General features: G+C 39.9%; 1 protein-coding gene across 5 annotated transcripts in view; it reads right to left on the bottom strand.

The window, feature by feature from the left end:
* Positions 1–5,575: 5,575 nt before the first annotated feature.
* The window catches only part of LOC124532396, a 76,281-nt gene continuing 61,395 nt past the window's right edge, over positions 5,576–20,461 (bottom strand). Inside the window, exons 4-9 of one of the 5 annotated variants that reach the window (XM_047107296.1) lie at positions 14,817–14,926; positions 10,543–14,575; positions 9,359–9,727; positions 7,990–8,015; positions 7,754–7,959; positions 5,576–7,056 (exon numbers count right to left, since the gene is read on the bottom strand). In XM_047107296.1, coding sequence (XP_046963252.1) covers positions 6,831–7,056; positions 7,754–7,959; positions 7,990–8,015; positions 9,359–9,727; positions 10,543–14,575; positions 14,817–14,926 — 4,970 coding nt within the window. In that variant the 3' untranslated portion in view covers positions 5,576–6,830. Of the gene's footprint in view, positions 7,057–7,753; positions 8,027–8,541; positions 8,785–9,358; positions 9,728–10,542; positions 14,576–14,816; positions 14,927–20,461 lie in introns of those variants that run through there. The other 4 variants (XM_047107295.1, XM_047107294.1, XR_006966641.1 and 1 more) reach the window with 4 other exon arrangements.

Raw genomic sequence — 20,461 nt, forward strand, 5'->3', positions numbered from 1 at the left:
AAAACGCCGCAGTGTTAATTTGTATCTTCGGAATGTCACATAATTAAGTACCGTAAATTGTACGGTTTGTGTTATGATTTGTAACATTTGAAATGTATACTAATATTATAAATAAAAAAGTAGCTCTGCATGCCAGTCTGTTGCTCCTTAATGTTGAACCATTAAATCAAATTTGATGAATTTTGATTACAAACCCCTAAAATTGCGAGCTAAGGCTTGGGCGATAGCTAGTACTTAGTATGTATAATGTTTTATTTTATTAGTATACATATTCCATATAACATATTTTAAACATCTCTCTGTTCCTTGTACGGAACAAACTATTTTTTTTTATTTATTTGTGTGAAAGTAATACAAAAAATGAAGTCGATGAGAAAATAGATCGGTAATATTTTTTTATAAGGAAATTTAGAAGGAAATTTAAAGTTAGTTGACTTAGTAGTTGGAACATGTTAATAATAATAAAAAATATGACAGAATTTCAACCACACACGATACATAAATACCTAGCTATTTTTCTCTAAAACCATTTTATTTTTCAAATTTAGACTTTTAATTAATTTATAATATGTACAATCACATTGGTATTACGCTATTAATTTCTGCACAGTTCGACTAGTACCTAGTAGGTACTAGACTGTAATCTGGGCATGTGTTAGGTACACATGCCCAGATAACACCCACTCAGGCAGGCGAATCTACGGGCTAAAGTTAGTACGATACGGGTAGGTATGTAAGTACACATACATATACAAATAGTCCTAGACTAATAAAGCTATTATTACACTTATAATGTGTTAACAGATAAATCTACTCAATGTTTTATTCAGCAAACATCTTACAAAGTAATCAAACTCGAATCAACATTTACAAAGACTCTTCGAAAAGTTTCTAACAATAAACGACATATCGATATAATTCAATACAAATCAAAAGCTTTTCCAAACAAGTATTTATATAGAATATTCAATATTTACGCTTCCATAATAGTCCGGGTGTCGCAGAAGTCATTATAACTTGGGCGGCGTGTGAGAGCGTCTTCGAATGTCGACAATGAAACGAGCAATGGTTGACAAAAGCGATTTTGCTGTTTTCATTTACTTTCCATTATTCTTTTAACTCGTTTGTCATTCTTTTCAGCCTCGACGCGCGTAAAGAAGAAGAATGACGTCTGTTTCTATTTACGTAGCTAAGTGACTCGTAGGGTAGCCAGGAGCCCGCGCTTTGCCGGATCTGCTTTATAATTGGCCTGGGTTGTTTGGCTTAAAGCAAGACATTATGGACTCGTATTTTTAAAAAAATCCTGACGTTTTTAAAAGCTTATATTATTAAACCCGCTTTAAATAGTTAATATTAAACTAAATGGCTTAATAAAAAATCGAGTCCTGAATTTATATTTTAGCATCTAGCAACCCTACTCTGGCAGAAATAAGAAACATTCGGCGTGGGATCTTCCGATTGTTGTTTGTAGTCTCGAATTTTACACACAATTCCTGATAATGTGAAATGCGTGAAATCAGAATAAACGACCTTCAGGAGAATGTTTTCTCATTCGTTTATTCAAACGCGTCTTACATTGTATTTACTGAATCGCATTTCATTGTGTTTATTTGTAAAATATTTTGTCGCCGTTCATTTAATAAGTAGCTACATTATTATTAAAATTGAACAGTTTAATCGGGATAATGAACCATTTCGATAACAAGTGCGAGGTAATTAAGCATGATATATATTTTGGCGACCAGCCAAATTATTATCGAGACAATATCTGATCAAAGTTATGTCATGCTAATTTATACTAGATTAGTGAGTTATACCTTACTATAGCGTTGTCATAATTCGCCTGCCTCTGCATGATTGGACAGGTTAATTGTATGTAATACGCTACTAAGCTTTATTGAATAATAAAGCAAACTTCATTATAATAATGCTTATTCTTTATTCACTTTGAGTACAACTTGTTTTTGAATCTTTGAAAGGCAGAGTAGCGTAATGATTTAATAAGTCCCAAGTCTCATTATAAAATAAAAGACAGATGGAGCGCTCGGAATATTAGATTGAAGCAACAAATTCCTGGTAATGGCAGAGATGGCCCAGTGGATAGAACGCATGCATCTTAACCGATGATTGCGGGTTCAAACCCAGGCAAGCACCGCTGTTTCATGTGCTTAATTTGTCTTTATATTTCATCTCGTGCTCAGCGGTGAAGGAAAACATCGTGAGGAAACCTGCATGTGACAAATTTCATAGAAATTCTGCCACATGTGTATTCCACCAACCCGCATTGGAACAGCGTAGTGGAATATGTTCCAAAACCTTCTCCTTAAAGAGAGAGGAGGCCTTTAGCCCAGCAGTGGGAATTTACAGGCTGTTGTTGTTGTTTTGCTTTGTTTTGTATTTTTTGTTGCTCTTGTTAACGATCTAAAGAACGAATAACAATGATCTTTTGTTTTATAATCTGAGAAGTACTTCTCTTGCTCTTATGGTGATGGGTCAGCAGTCCTGAACGACTGGCAAGATTGGGAAACCCATTCCATCATCAACTATTCTAGCTAACCAAGGCCAATGAGGTAATATAAATACCAAGAATACGCTGACGGTTGCTACCTGAATTTTCTATATTTTGGGAACTAAATCTCGTTTTGCGTTGCGTATTCATATTCGCACTTACACCCTTCTTGTAATTCAAATAATTTAATAAGTATGCAGCCAAATTCTTCTAAATGACATATCCACTTTAGATTTGTGATTTCATAAGTGGCATTGAGCAACCTCATTTAATAGGAAATCCCAGAAAGAAAACTATTCTCAATTCATGTAAACTCATAGAAGCCGAAATTGCTAACACATCGTAATACTTTTGGAGTAGCGCTTCAGATATAAAAAAGTATTAATTATTTTCTTCAAATTAATAGTATTAATTCAAATCAAAGAAGATTTATTCGGGTTATTAAAAGGTTTTGGCTCGAGCAAAATTAATTTCCGCGAACGTAAACAATTTTAAATTTTTCAATAAATCAAACAATATTTAAATGTTAACCAAAATATTAGTAAGTAAGGCTTATTTCATGGAACTGTTTATAAATGTTCTAATAAGATTATTTATATTTCGGTAGAACTTAGGCGTATTGTGAACCAGTGACATTACGATTCTTAAGTTATTGTCAGAGCCTTTATGAATAACGTGATACATTTTGAAAATTTTACAGAAATATATCACTTATACATAAAACCGTATAAAATATGCCCATACCCTTGACCCTTCTTACATCAAACAAAGATACCCTGGCCAAGAAGGACCTTATTTTATTAGAGTGATATTAATTATTTTTATGTCAAACTAATATTAGGTTTGGTCGCCTTATTTATATTTCTTTGGGTGAAATAATTCACTTACTATCGTTACTCATAACGCTAATCTAATAGCAAAACCGTCCTCTTCTCCCAAGACACGTCAGTTTTTTTTTGAGGTTCAGGGATGGCTTGGATAGTTTTAGCCTCGTCCTGCCTTTTTTATCATTAAGGTTGACGGACGAGTAAATCGTTAGCATCAAGTAGACCTGATGGTAAGTGATCACTACTACCCATAGGCAATGGCGCAAAAAAATGCCCATTCCTTACATAGCCAATGCGCTACCAATCATGGAAACTAAGATATTATGTCTCTTGTGCATGCAGTTACACTAGCTGATTTGCTGTATGTTGGTAGAAGATCTGATATATAAGAGGTGTTAATTGCAATTTTAAAAAATAATTCTATCTGGTACAAACAGAAGAATTTTAACATTCGTGCGCCAATTTCGCAATCTACTAATCAACTATACCAGTCTCTACAACATTAAGGTTGAATTGTCCTAATGACTCCAAATTAAAATATGGAAAACTCAAATCCAATTTTTTCGAATTTGTCATCAATTTTATACGAGAACCTCACTATGGATCCATCTCTGTCACCCAACAAATCAGTGCGACGCAAAACGTTGAAGAGGCAAACTGTGTTGTACTTTGTAAGGACACACGGTGCGAGCTCTCCGCGCGGTATATTCATCGGTAACGACAAATGCCCAATCGAGGCAGCTCATCTACGAAAACACACCCCTCCAGTAACTGTTCTTTGGAACAATGGTTGGTATCGGGTGAAATATACTACTATAAAACAAAATATAAAATAACAACAGCCTGTAAATTCCTACTATTGGGCTAAAGGCCTCCTCTCCCTTTAAGGAGAAGGTTTGGAACATATTCCACCACGCTGTTCCAATGCGGGTTGGTGGAATACACATGTGGCAGAATTTCTATGAAATTTGTCACATGCAGGTTTCCTCACGATGTTTTCCTTCACCGCTGAGCACGAGATGAATTATAAAGACAAATTAAGTACATGAATCAGCGGTGCTTGCCGGGGTTTGAACCCGCATACATCGGTTAAGATGCACGCGTTCTAACCACTGGGCCATCTCTGCTCTGCTATACTACTATAACTACAATATATTAGTTGCCGCTCTCACAGTGCACATACACATTTAATGAACATATATATCAACAGGCTGCAACTGACTTTCTTGATAAAATATGTAACTTTATCGGCCCGACCCGGTTATCAAACCTAAGAATCTGCATTCATACAAAATTAGCCACAACCAGCAAGGCAGTGCACAAACAATTAAACACATCTACAACTAAATCAAGATACCGCTTTAAAACTATTTCAACCAAGCTGTTCCTTCAGTGCACAGATTAAAAATAGTGGAATAAAAAATCAAATCATAAATTAAAAACAGGTACATTTTATTGAAAAAAAAATATGTACACATCAAAACAAATAAATAATCTTATGTTGTACAGTTATTAGTCTATAAAACATTAATTTCATTGAAATACAATACTATACATAACTACAGTTACAATAATATTTACATAATACCTCATCGGAGCGTTATTACGATTTCAATAAACAATATAACAACTATTCTTGTCGTAAGTGGAATCTAAGTTACATGTAAATAAAAACAGTTAGCCGTCGTAGGTCTTAATCCTTCATAAATTAATTTTACAAGTAAATATCTCCTAACAACGACCATAGACAACAAATTATCTATAAAAAAATTATCCACGAGTGACATGATCTAATCAATCTAGCTACGATTTTTTAGAAAGAAACATTAAATTTTATTATCTATATAATATTATTTATTGTGATTAAAAAGCATTTTAGAAATGTTTTAAATTATATACTCCCTTGTACCGAAAACCGAAACTTAATTTATAGCGACACTTTGAGTGAGGAATAGTTAAATTTCTCGAGGTACAGTCGTGTGATGAACGTTTAATATCAGCTTACGGTATACATTCAAATCTCGAGTGTACGTGTAAAAACGATATTCAAATATATTTATCACAATCAATAAACAATTTTGTTCTCATTCGATGACATTTATGGCCTAATGTTTGATACATTTCGAAATGTCATGGAATCTATATCTACTAACAACGCGTATAGGCCTTAATTATTGGTATAAATATTATATTTAGTATTGTTTGTATAAAATGTGTTAAAATAATAACTTTTTTTAACAAAAAAAAAAAAAAACTATAATCTACTTCAAAATATATTAAAATTGAGATTTAATTGCTCTCAAATGAAATGTCTTTATTCGAAATTATTAAATATCACCGATAAAAATATTTCATTTAAGACTTATAGTTATCATCTCCTTTGTAAGTCGGGTCGAATGCTCTGGCAACACCGGCGCTCTACAGACTGATATGCGACAGTGCTGCCCTCCGCTTCCGGCAACGTCAACCTTAAAACTATTGAGTCTTTTATATCAACAAAAGTACTTTTAAACATTATAGCAAACAATTATACTGTCCGAAAGTAAATAAATACTGCATTTATTAATGTAAAAAGTAGGTCTCGAGGCCCGTTTATTGTCAATTATCTCATCCGCGTTATCTACAATTTAATATGCTCAATATTTTGACTAGAAATCATGTTTTTTTTTATTTTCTAACAAAACGTAAAAATGTACACGATATATATAGCACACTCTTATTTAATTTACATGTTACTAACATTGTACAAAATGTCGATGAAAATTGTGATAATGTACCCTACAGCGCCCTCTGGTGTCGGCACCAGTGTCCGGCGATATGGTAACTAACCTTAAGTCGCCGAATATGTTTTCGCATCGCGAACCATCCGTCACTATGTGCGGACGCTCGACACTAAATAGATTTAAATTTTATATAATATGCATAATGTATAGACAATCTTCTCGTGACCAATGACCGACGCTCCACTCGTAATGTTTCACCTTAACCTAGTAAGTATATTAGTGATTAAATCACGTCTATAGCTAGCTGCTAAAATTTCTATCAATTATTATATTTTTTTTAAAACACCGAAATCTTAAATATTTACATAGACTCGTTACTCTGGACCGTCGCTCCGGTGTGACCAGCGGAGAAAATTCCCGGGATTAAAAATTCTGCTACCGACATTCATATTTAGTTGTATGAGCTAGATAAATATGTTCCTATTTAGTTACAAGAAAAATCTATTGTTTAATAATCGTTATCGACTATGCGGCGAGGGAATCGCTTCAGGACGATACTCAAAAACGATAACCCTATTTAATTGTACGAAATTTTATTAAGATTTATGTACATATTTTAAAAGTTACTAGTGTATCATATATGCTGAGAGATATTACATTTACTATATACTACTTCATTGACGCAAGGAAAATTTAATGTTCGACACGAATCGTAAAGTCCCCGCGGACAGGGCCCCCGGGGCCCCCGGGGCCTCAGTCGACTGGAGTTTGTCATCGCGAGCTCCGCAGGCGTGTCGCGTCAAGTTTCCCCGGGTTCCGCCTGTGCTTGCTCCTCACTCGGCCGGGGGCCCTGCTGCGCCGCGGCGTCTCGGTGATGTCCCCCGGCGGGCCCTCGTCCCGGTCCGCGCTAGGGGCCCGCCGGGGGTCCGACTTCTTATCCAGTTCCGCCATTGCCTCCTGGATCGCGTTCTCGAGGAGGGTATTCAGCTTTCGGCTCCTGCCCGGAAACAAAAGAGACACGTGAGAGCTAGATCACACAGACAAGCAGATGTGTATGATACACGGCTAGGTGGTTACTTGGTAGGGCTTTGTGCAAGCCCGTCTGGGTAGGTACCACCCACTCATCAGTTATTCAACCGCCAAACAACAGTACTCGGTATTGTTGTGTTCCGGTTTGAAGGGTGAGTGAGCCAGTGTAACTACAGGCACAAGGGACATAACATCTTAGTTCCCAAGGTTAGTGGCGCATTGACGATTTAAGGAATACTTAATATTTCTTACAGCGTCATTGTCTATGGGTGATGGTGACCACTTACCATCAGGTGGCCCATATGCTCGTCCGTCAACCTAGAGTAAAAAAAGTAAAAGTAAAGTAACAGCCTGTACATTTCCCACTGCTGAGATAAGGCCTCCTCTTCCATTAAGGAGAGGGTTTGGAACATATCCCACCACGCTGTTCCAATGCGGGTTGGTGGAATGCACACGTGGCAGAATTTCGATGAAATTAGACACATGCAGGTTTCCTCACGATGTTTTCCTTCACCGCCGAGCACGAGATGAATTATAAACACAATTAAGCACATATATATAGTGACGAAGATGCACGCGTTCTAACCACTGGGCCATCTCAGCTCTTTTTATCTTTATCCGTCAACCTATACCATAAAAAAAAAAAGCTATCGTCGCGCGCTCACTTCCGGTGTCGCGTGCGCGCGGCGTGGTGCGCCTCGAGCCCCTCGCTGAGCGTCAGCAGCGCGCGGTGCTCGGCCGCGCCCGCGCCGCGCCCGAACCAGCGCACGCGCCACGCGCCGCCCGCCAGCCGCGCCTGCAGCTTGCCCGGCCACGACGCGTGCCCGCGCACGGGGCCCCACACCAGGTCGCCCACCGCGAAGCGCCGGCCGCCCGCCGCGCCCGCCGCGCCCCCCGCGCCCCCCGCCTCCTCCGCGCTCTTGCCGTCTACGGGACAACTACAGCTTAACGCGCCGCCCGGGAGGCCAGACATTGAGATCCGGGGGCCTTAGGAGGGATTAGGTCGCCCCCGTCGAGGGTGGGTTGTTCCAGACACTGAGATCCAGATCGGGGATCTTAGGCACCCGGGGACGATTAGATCGCCCCCGTCGAGGGTGGGTTGTTTTAATTCAATAGTACTGCACAAGCTGAGAGCGATTACGTTTTTATATAAGCTCGATTGCCGCTGGTGTGATTAGAGACAGTTCACAAAAACGATTCTTTTACAAATCATCTGTTTGCAATCTTAGATATTAGAGGTGTGACCGAGGAAAAAAATACGCAAGTATTCACGATAAAACTATCTACGATTCTTGTACCTATATTCTTAGCCGAGCGAAGTAAATGATTCGAATTTTGTCTTTAACCGAGGAGAGTATTAAAAATCTAGAAGTGAGTGGCAAATTCGGTTACAGAGTATTCTTTCCCTCGCCCAACAGAAGGTTACAGTAATATGAAAATGTGCTTTACTTACAACGATGAACAGATAGAATGATGGCTTTACAATGATGCGTTAGTAATGGAGTCCCAATGTGTGAGCCAATTTTGTTACTTCGGGAGTGGTGCAATGGAAAGCGACAGAAAGCCGTCGTGAGAGCGATCGAACGCCGCACATCGTGTTCTGATTAGTTTCCAGTACACCCTTTATAGACAGCTGTATCTTGTATTAACCCAACCAAAAGAAAACCAATGACCAATATATCGCATTACGTAGAAGCTGAAATATACCATAATACACATCAATAGACCGTCTCCGGTGATAGAATCATCTAATGGTTGCGTTTCCACTAAGATAGTTGACAATTTCTCTGTTAGCGACTTTTGCAATTCTCCACAAAAAAATTACACAAGATATATTGCTCGTCGACAACACAGAAGTTGCCAATTATCGTTTGGTGAGAACGCAGCTTAACGCATCGATTACAATTTTGTGTGATCGCTGGCGTACGACAATCGAAAACCAATACAAGACACAACATTACATCAATTTAGAATTTTGTTAGCTGTGACTAAAGCGTGAGATGGTTTCTGTACATATTAGTAGAATTAAGCAAAAATTTAGAGTAAGGGAACAAGAGTAGTGTGCTCAATTTGATAAAAACTAACATCTTTACCGACCGAACGAATCGGTCGCCAAACTTAAATCTTTGGAACATTTTTTTAGTAATTTCGTGAAGGTGTGTAAAGTATCAGGAAAGCCGATGAGTAGCGGTCCCACATTTATATGCAGTTGGATAAGCAGCAAAGAGTTAAAGCATCGTAGACAAGTCAGGTAAGAGTAATATACTCACCGTCCCCGGAACCTAAATGTCTATCAAAGACTTTCTGAACGTTGGAGCTTTCAGGGTTACTCCCTGAGGGGGAGAAACGTCTCACTGACTGTTTGTCTTGGCCGGCGGCCAGAGCGTCGTATTCCTTGGGCAGGCCATGTACCATCCCGTAATTAGTCCGCATAATTTTGTCGTTCCTGTACGTGGAACCGTCGCCGAAGTCGTTTTTCCTCTTATAGCTCGGCGGCCGGTCGTAGAGACTCGACGTCATCGGCAAAACGTGTTGGCTGTTACTGGACGAGTTCATGTTTTGGTTGTATTGCATCTCACTCGACTCCACGGGATTGTTAGCGCGATTTAGACGCATCAATTGTATGTTTGACATCATATCTGAAAATCGACAGGGGATAAAATTATATTAAGTTCAAATTTTGTTATAACAAAATCACAAGAATGTTTGGTAATCTATGGAACTCATTCTTTTATTACTCGTTTAGATGTCTCGGCACAACATATTTCGCAGTTTTTCTATCGGCTCACAACAGCAACTGAGCAACTGGGTATAGCACCCAGTGCGTCGCCGAGAGAAGGTGAATGTGACATTATTTTACATAACTTAGGGCCCTCGCCCACGGCGACTTTTTGTAGCGATGCAGTCGCGCGTTTCATAAAAGCGCGACAGCAGCGATACCAACGCTCGTTAATCGCATTTGCAACGCGCCACAGTATCGCAACTGTATCGATGCAAACGCGCGGCCATGTTGGACGACATCTGGGAGAGAACGGTGGGGGGATGGCGCGTGAGTGGAGAAACGAGCGAAACCACCAAGTAATCTCTCTTTGTTAAATGGGTGCATCCAATATTGACGCCGCTTTCGTTGCCCCCGTTTCGGGTGCTCACAAAGCAGCACCAAAGACAACGTGACTAATGTTGCATTAATCTAGTCCATCTTGCAACTGTAGCGATTACCACAGGAATTTTTGTGCCGTCACTGAATCGCATTTGCATCGCGACAGAAGCGCGACAGTATTGCGTTGACATCGCAACCGAAACGTGGTTATGTGGGCGAGGGCACACTGCTAGCGAACGCATCGCGACTGTATCGATGTGAATATGCGACAGCATCGCTACTGCATCGCTACAAAGTCTTGTGGGCTCGGGCCCTTAATGTAAGCTAGTAGCTCGTCTAGAGGGCGGCACTCACGGTGCGAGTCGTCGGCGGCGCGCTCGGGCCAGCGCTCGTCCTGCTGGCTGGAGGACACGCAGTGCTCCATGGCGGCGGCGGCGTCGGGCTCGGGCGAGCGCGACGTGGTGTCGGCGCGGCGCGGGCTGGCGTCGCGGGCGTCGCGCGCGTCGGGGCTGCGCGTCGTGGTGTCGGGCGGGCTGCCGGCCGCCGCGCGCGCCCGGCCCAGCGTCTGCGTCGACACGGAGTGCCGCACGCCCGCCGCCCCGTGCGCGCTGGACACCAGCGTCGTCTGCTGCTGCACGATCGTCGTGTTCTGGACGAACGTCGAGTTGGCCCGGCTGCCGGGCGCGGGGGCGGCGGCCTGCTTCGGCGACAGCGGCACCATCAGCGTCTGCCCGAGCTGGTTCGTCTGGATGAACTCCTGGCTCTGGACGCTCCCGGACCTCATCTGGGGGCTCGTGTTGAACGTGACGCCCGTCGGGCTCAGGTTGGCGAGCAGCGGGCTCAGCTGGCCGTTGAAGTTGGGGCTGTTGACCATGACCTGGCCGTTCGGGGACAGGAACTGGGCGCCCGGGCTGTGCTGCGACTGTATAATCTTGCCCTGTTGATTTTGAGCTCTGATCACTACTCCGCTGTTGGTGCCGGCCGTGAACAGGCCCGGGTTCTGCACCGGCGTCAGCACGTTTTGACCGTTGACCGTTTGTAGCTGAAGCTGCATCGGCATTCCGGTGGAGTTATCCTGAATGATGGCCGTTCCGTCTGCGGTCATGACCATTCCGCCGAGGTTCGGCAGTATGAACTGCTGAAAGGCTGGGAAGTTCGACATGACATTGCTCGCATTGTTGATTAGATTGACGGGCTGCAATAAATTAATTTGTTGCGACGGCGACGTGTTAGCTATGATCTGTTGCGAGCCAAAGTTGCTGGTGTTGCCCTGGCCGTTCATCACTATGTGCGCCGGCGCACCCGACTTGCCGGGGACGATGGTCAGCGCTTGCAACATCGGCGTGGGTGATATGTTATTGGTCGGGGAGAGTTGAAATCCACGGGGTGAAAACTGAGGACTAGAATTATGCTGCGGGGAGGAGTGGTGCACCATGAGACTGCTCGGATTCTGCTGAGGCGCTGCGATTTGCAATACGTTAGTTATGTTGGGAGCTTGATTCTTCTTTTTCTTACTTCTTTTCTTTAGACTCTCCGGTGACAGCATAGCGACGCCCTGAACGAAGCCCTGGCCACTCTTGACTTCGATCTGTCTCGAGCTATCGGTGGTTTGCTGGCCGGAAACTATTCCCCCGGTTACTATTTGCGGCAGCACGGTGTTCTGTTGCACAACTTGCCCCTCGACCGTCATCATGGGCGGCTGAATGACGAATGGCGTTTGCAGTGTGTTGACCACTACCGTCGGTTGATTTACGATTGGTTGCACCCCTCCAACGGCGGGAACGACTTGAGCTACGGATGTGGTTACGTTGGTCACCGCATTCGACCCAATCGGTGACAGGGCCGTCGTATTCTTCGGAGGAGGAGGCGGCATTTGATTGTTGGATACGATTATTTGTCCGGTTGAAGATATTAAAATTTGTCCCGGTGTATTCGAGCAGGATCTCCTTTGAATGATCGACGTGGGTTGTGCATTGCTCGTTTCTGGTTTCGACGGCAGACTGCTGATGACATTCTGAACCATTTCCAGCGGAGACTTCGCTATCATGTTCTGAGCGGTCGTCCCGGCGATGTGTAAGGGGTAACTAGTCGGCAAATTGACCGAATTCAAGAATGGATCGGGTTGATTATTCGGTATAGCGTAAGTCGTCGCCATGTTCACGCTAGGCGGCGGGGGAGGCCTAACGAAGTTGGCTTGTGATGCGTTAATAGAGGTAGTTGCAGTGTTAGCTTTTCCTGCGAGAACCGACGTTACAGTATCACGAGTAACGGAAAATCCGCTCGCCATTGTCGTCACAAATGTCTGTATGTAACATGCCTGTATCAGAGAATGCGGCGGACCCCCACCCAGGTGTGGCGGAGGACAGTATCCCGGCATGGTGTTTTCTATTCTCTTCTTCGATTCTAACCTCAACAACTCTTGCTGATTTCTCAGGCCCGGTTTGACTCCCACCATTGATATGTTATCTACTTCCATGAGATTTTTATTAACATTATGATTTGATATGAAATGCATCACTTGATTGCCAGAGATAGCCTGGCTGACGGGCGGCCCGGGCGAGTTGTATGGATATGTGTGACTACTGCCGGGGGTGGAGGGGTTACTGTTAAAGTTATCCCTACTCGAACTTGGATTAGAATAGGCCGGGCTCGGTACGGGGAATGTACAATTCTGCAGTTGAGGATTACTACCACTACTGTGGGGAGTGTCCGTGTTCCGAGAGCTAGTGGACAAAGTCGGCGAAGGCTCGGGCGGTTGAAGCGTGTCGTTAGGGGACACGTTACTGGTGCTTACGACGCCAGCTTGAATCGGCCCGCAGTTGTCATTCAACATGAGATTCCGCTCAATGTACGTCGAAGACGTTACAGGATTGTCGTCGAATCCATGTTTCGGACTAGATGTGGCCACACCGCTTTCCATTTCTATTCCATAGACATTGGCGTGTTGTTTTAAATATTTCGTTCTTGTATCTGATGTATCTGAGCAGTTCCCTTTGTATGAAACGTTGCAGCCTTTACAGCAAGGTGGAATTGTGTTTTCGACACTCTTTTCGGGAACGAGGCTACTATCAGGAATGTTGTTTGGTGATGGCGAAGAATTCGGTGCGATATTATTTCGGAAAACGTTCATAGGCTCAGCGGGCCTGCTCATGGGCTTGCAAAGTTTATCAGCTTGATTCGTCGAATTAAACGTACCACCAGTATTTTCAAATTGATTAACATTATATCGCGTATTAATTCCTACTTGTCTAGATATTGTGTTATTTAGCAAGACTGTTTGCTGTGCTAAATATCCATTGGGATCATCCATAAACGACGGAACCGTACTCCTCGAGCCATCATCGCAGGACTTTCCCTTTGGTTCAGGCATTTGTCTCATTCCATTGTTCCCATACATAATTGGCTTGTCGCTTTGAATTGACTTTTTCTTGGGTGTTTTGTTGTTGTTCTTGGTTCTTTTCTTGATTTCAACACTGGGCCATTGTTGGCCCATCATGTTATAGTGTTGCGGTAATGGCGGCACGCGCGAGCACATAACTGGATTTAAAATTTGTTCGCTACCGGAATAAGAGCCCGCAGAGGATGATGATTCGTCCATTGTATTCATATTGGTGTCATCGTAATCGAAGTTTTCGACTTTTTGCAACTTTGGACTCGGACATGGCATAGAGTTAGGAGTATTCGAGTCGTTTCTTTTGACTTGCCAAGGAGGAGTTTTTGCTGAATTCGTTTTGACAACTGTTCCGTTTTGTATAACTAATTGACCTTGAGGAACATACTGGCTCTGCATCGGCGGCTTGCTCTGGTTTAAGTTATCTGATATCTGCGTCTTGTATCCCTTCATAACTTCGATCTGTTTCTGGTTCCTTTGAATGAATATTTGCTGCTGTTCGTTTATCTTCTGCATAACCTCTGGGGTGAGGGGTTGGTTTAAGCCACAAAATATTTGTGATTCTTCCTCTTTAGGCGTTTGTTTATTAGTCTGCAGATCATTCTCTTCTTCCTTATGCTCCTGTTCTATTACGTGCGGCGTTAGGTTTAATGTATTTTTCGCATTATTAGAATGCTTATTGTAACTTGTATTGACACCTATGACTTGTCCATTCGTTCCAAGGACTGGGAGACCCATATTGAGAGGGTTACTCAAAGGACCTGGCATTTGTGGGTTATGTTTCTGTCCAGATTCGATGTTCTCTGGGTGTTGAGTTATCCAACCACTACTGACGGTGAGATAGTGTGAGCTCCTTTGCACAAGAGTCTCTTGTTTTATATCTTCTTGTACTACGTTTGGCATATTCTGTTGCGAGTACGGCAAGCAATGCTGCATATTGCTGGGTCGTTGCGTCATGGCGCCCGGAGAAGCAGTCCTCTTTTGATCGACGTCAGGCTGAAAAATTATTAAAAAAAAAATTATAAGTTGGCAAATCTACATTTCAATAATGCTCTAACAAAACATAAAAAGCAAATCCAGAATAAAGTTCTTCATCATACGTTATAAATAATAAAAATCACAAAATTATGGAAATTCGTATTCGCAACCGATATAGGTAATAAAAAATGTCTGCGCGGTAAGTTCTTGGCAGGAGTTCAAGTCTTATCGCAGCTATGAATACGTAACGAACGTGTACCTTGAACTCGTTGAGGGGTCTATCCCTTTGCACCATCATTTGTGACACGCTCATAGTCGGCACGTATCCGGGACGCTTCTTCATTTTCTTCTTAGTTTCTGGTACAGCAACTGAAAAATTAAAGAACATTGTTTTTATGATAAAAATTACTCGTTTGATCTTAAGTAATTGCATACAATTAACATGACATTGTATTTTTTAAATGTTAAAAAAGAGAAACTACTGAGTTTCTTGCCGGTTCTTGGTAGAATCTACTTTCCGAACCGGTGGTAGCTTCGCTTAATTGTAAATTGACGATTCAAAAGTGCTTGTAAAGCCTACTTGAATAAAGTTTATTTAAATTTTTTTGATTTTAACATTTACTAAAATATCTCAATTAATAAAATCTAATATCATAAAAGAAATGGTCTCATAAATGTCCAATCTCTCGACACAAACTATTGAACACAGAGAAAGGTCGAGAGGCGAGCGACCGCATGACTTTAAACCGTTCTCTAGACGTCCCAACAGATTCAGACAATGCAAGACTCTCGATGACAACTTCGTCCTTCTTATTAAATGACGCATTTCAGTAAACATCGACTTAATATACACAATGAAGATAACATCTTTAACATTGTACTCGAGTAAATTGCACTGTATATAATAACAGTTTCGGTTCGACTTAATGACATTTTAAATTGTTATGTTAATGTATTTTCGGCGTTACGACGTCGATTGTCAGCTTGGATGAAATTCCAGTCGGTAATTACACTAATCGTTTGTTAATAAACGTGAACTCATTTATACAAAAGGTCAGAGTATATAATAAACTTTAAATTAGTTCAAAAACATTTATTAGTGTTAAGTTGAATTTCATAATCCAGTTATACCGAAGGTAAATACTCTAAAACAACAACATTGACTAATTAACAGCTTCATAAAGACCTCAGAGGGCGTGTAATACCGCAGCCGCAGTGAAAATTCGCCATTATGACGTAACCCTTTCGATAAAATAGCGCTGTGGCTCTAATCGACAAAAGCTTTTGAAGCACGTAAATACATTACAGAACAATTGTTTTATTATTAACTCTCCTTTTCCCTGTCTCTATTCATTTGTATTTATTTAGTACAAATATAAGAGAAAAATTTAAACTTTGTCTGAATAAAATTAAACGTATTAAAAAGTCATTATAATATTTTAATAAAATTAAAAATCTATATCTTAACTTTGCCAATGCTTAACAAAGTAATAAAAGCAACATTTAATATTTTATTGTTATTAGCAAAAAGTTAAAACGTATTAAAAATGTAAACGAATCTTACATTTAAAACAATCCAGTTCCCCCGTAAATGTCGAGACGATACAATCAATAAGAAAAGTTAAAAAGAATCGTAATTCGATAGCGCTAAATAATAAGCGAGCCGGGTATAATGGCGTTATCTATTTGCGCATTATCTGGCAGATTTGCAATTAAAATACGAGTTGTATGCGGAGGCCGGGGGCGGGGGGTGGTCGCCGAGGCTCCAGGGTGCAGGGAGTCGGGTGGCGCGAGTCAGATCAATAGTCGTCGGGGTGCGCGCCCACGCCGCCCTGCACCACCGCCGATTGTTTCAAATTACGCCCGCCTTTGTTCTGCTGCTGATCGAGTCGCCGACGTTTTTGTTTGCCTAAACGGCCCACTTCCTTTACGGTAATTACGCAATCCTGCGGCTCGCCCTGTATACTTCCCGATTTGTCCACTTCGAGCGGTAATCTCCTTTCGGCTTCGGCTATGCTTTTTAATGTACCTTAGTAGCAATTTAACGATACTCTACGTAACATTCTTTAGCATATTTTTATGGGCCGTAAGATCCTTTTATGATAAGCGATTTTAAGACTCGAGGAGGGTATTACGTCATCGTACTGTTTTATCTTCCCTGGCACATCTCATGACAAAGGAAAAATAATAAGTATTATTTTATTTAAAAGATCACCAGTATCATAAAGTAATATAGTAATTATAGATAACAAAGGGATTCCCTCCGTACGTCGTACGCATTTATTCAGAACGGGTTAACGTAATAGAGTGACTCTTAGTACCTTTCAGAGCCATTGACATAATATCGTATAACATAAAAGGAAAAAACTCAGAGAAAGGAACCGGGTATGCTACTTGAAGCAATATTCCCGTGTATAAAAAAGCAATAAAAACTTGCTCACTTGAGTTGAATAAATAGTTAGTCTACAAGTTTTATAAACACATAATAGTCTATTTATGTCACGGGGCGCGGGAAGGCTTTCTCTTTTAACGTGTTTATTATAAACTACCTCCTATGGTATCTAACATGTCCTTTTTAAACAATTTATAATGTAAAAAAAAATGATTTTGTTTGCGTTATCACCTTACATTCTAAGTTTCATAATGAAACGATTATTTATTTTAAATGTGGCAAGTAGACAATTAGGACATCTGATAGGTTATTGATCATTACCAATATTAAATCAACCAACAGTTAAATCGCGTATGCACACCCGATCTAATGTACCGTCCCTTGTGCCTTTAGTTACATTGGCTCGTATTGCTGTTTATTATTTTGGTAAAGAAGATATATTAATTAGTACAAGATTATGCAGACGATAAAAAAGCGTTTAATATTAATACTCGTTGACTTCCAGGCAGGATAAATTACACACATATATAATTGTAATTAAATAACATGACTGCATTTTTAAAAATGTTGAAAAAGAGTAACTACTGAGTTTCCTGCCGATCCTTCTCGGTAGAACGGTACAATCTACTTTCAGAATCGGTGAAAAAGTACTTGTAACAGCCTACTTGAATAAAGTATATTTTGATTTTTAAAAGGTTATGATTTTGTAGTACCTATGAAGACGGGATTGCATAAAGCCCTACCATCAACTGATTTTTTTTTTAACTTAAATCATAATAAAGTTATAAGGAAAATTAACTAGGCTGCCATAAAAACGAGACATGATTAACCAAAATTTAAGTGGACTTTCCATCACGAACTCTGCGGTGGAGCTGTCCAATCACCTTGCCTGTCATTCACTCGGGGCATTAGCGAAATAATCCGATCATAACTAGCGCTAGCACATTAAATAATAAAAACTAGTGCGTTTCCCGCGGAACTATGCGTTTATTCAAAATATTTTTTAGGAAACTCCAAACCTATTACAGGTTTTGTTCTGTTCATTGCCAAACTGAAAGTCAGACGTAAAAAGATTAAAAGTCAAATAGTATACAATAGTTCAGTTACAATTGGAGTTTATCGATAAAAAAATGCTTTAAATTTGTTTATGGATTTTTTTTTCTTTTACAGTCCAAGTATCGCTTTCTAACTAGCCACTAACTTTTTTCCGCTATCTAAGAGTCTTTGTTATATTGTAACAATTTAGTAAATTGCAATCAAGATATCTCTATTTTTCTGCAAGTCTATGGCTCTACAAAATTACACCATAACCGATTTTGTATATGCATCTATCGTCCTATAATCACTGTGACAAAAATCGGCTTACGCTATTCATATACATATATGATCTAAAAGTTGATACATACATGTAAACATTGAACCTGGCTTACAATAATTCATACGGAACCTCACTTTCTTTACATCTTTACACTATTATCATAATGCGAAAAGGTAACGAGTTCAGTGGAGTTAACATCCGTTCATTTACATACAGGGTTAACAGTAATTCAATTATATTTACCTTGTCGTTCTTGGTATAATTTAGAGCAATAAACCGGTGGTAACTTTAATTTTTATTTACTTGTTTATCGAACTAACGATTTCCTACATGTTTTAAAGGTAAGAAATCGTCTTGGGAATAAAACGATCCAAATATTCCCTTTTCATATATGAATTAACTGAATCACAATGCGTAATTAGCATTGATCAAAGAAGTATTAAATAAAATGCTAAAGATACCAAAATTAAACTAGGATAATTACCGTACATAAATATAACTAACCGTAAATAGACATACTCAAACATAGTTGAGTTTTACTTATATTTAAGTCAGGTAGTACATCAGACCCCAATAACTATAGACCCGTCGTTTATTTCATATATCATAGGACCGGTGGTAGATCTTTGACTATCAATAAGAAATTGTAAACACTTCTATTTTGAATAAAGGTTTTTTACTTTTACTTTCACGACCACGATTTCATGAAAACAAAAAAGTAACAGGAGATGTAAAGATCTCCCATCATTCGAAGGTCTGGTTGCTTCAATTAAGACAAGTGGATTTTCATCCGACACATGCAAAATTATCCGCACCGTCGAGCACGAGGTAAATAATTACAAACTCGTGTTGTAACCATTAGGATATTTGGGATCTCCGTGTATCCATAAATGAACTGTTAATTTCAATCTATATATATTTTATAACCGACTATCTTAAATATTACACTTATAGCATGTTAAAATGAATGTAAAAGCCTACTTGAATAAAGTATATAGTAAGGATATTTGTATGGGTGGGTGTAGTACCAATTGTCTGATATCTTATCGACAAACAGCAATACGTTTTATTGCAGTGTCCTACTAGAGTAATACGTTACAAACATAAAGAACGAAACAGTGCAGCCTCTTTTTGTTAGCACACTGTCGGTACAAGAAGACATATATTGCTTATAGCACCAGTGTCTATGACTGGCAATCCCAGGTAAAAAAAAATAATAATAATACTGACCAATAGAAAGACATACGTTCTTCGACCAATTTAATTCCAGTTTTCATCGTGAACATTAATTAAATAACGACACAGAGCGAACTGAAATAAACGGTTACATAATTGCCTTACTGCCTTGCATTCTGAATAAACAATTCAATTGAGACTGCATCGCGCTGTAGACGAATCGAAATAACTACATTAGGAACTAGTATATTAACATATGAAATGACATATACGAACTAAGAAAACAGTTAAGTTTCAATAAAACGAATAACAAATACATATTTTTATCTCCCGTATTATCAGCGCCTACAATGTTGCACAGAATCAACATTCAGAGTATCACCGTTTAACGGCCGCTAAGCGGGCGCACTGTGCAAGTATTGAACGCTAATTTTCTCGCATCAACACCCAATTGCGTTGAGAATGAAACTCGTACATAATACTACAAGAAAACTATTAAAACAGTATATGAAACGATTATTATGATTTGGAATAAACATTTAAGTTTTCATATCATCACTTTAAGAATGTATGTAGGAAATTACATCGAGGAAATAATAAATAAATTAAAGAATGCTATATATAAAATAAACAATCTGATCTAATAAATCTATACATATAAGAAAATCGGAGTGTCTGTTTCTTACAGTAAAATAACCGCTTTTGTACGTTTGTTCCGGCTAATCACTGAACCGGCTGGACCAATTTTAACAGGACTTTCACTGGCAGATAGCTGTATAACTTTTTGTTAATTTCAAATGCGCACAAAGACGCGGGCACAGCTCGTAATATAATAATAATCTAAACAAATTGAACGCGTCTTTGATATCTGATCTTGTTAAGACCTTATTCTTGATATAACAAGATGAAGATCAATAATCGTAAGTACACCTAGCACTGACGAGTACGAAAACTACTTATCTAAAAGATTAATTAGTGATTTTCTCTACACACGCTGATACGAATTATTTTTATATCG

The sequence above is a fragment of the Vanessa cardui genome, chromosome 9 (genome assembly GCF_905220365.1).
Source record: "Vanessa cardui chromosome 9, ilVanCard2.1, whole genome shotgun sequence".
In the NCBI taxonomy this organism is placed as follows: domain Eukaryota; kingdom Metazoa; phylum Arthropoda; class Insecta; order Lepidoptera; family Nymphalidae; genus Vanessa; species Vanessa cardui.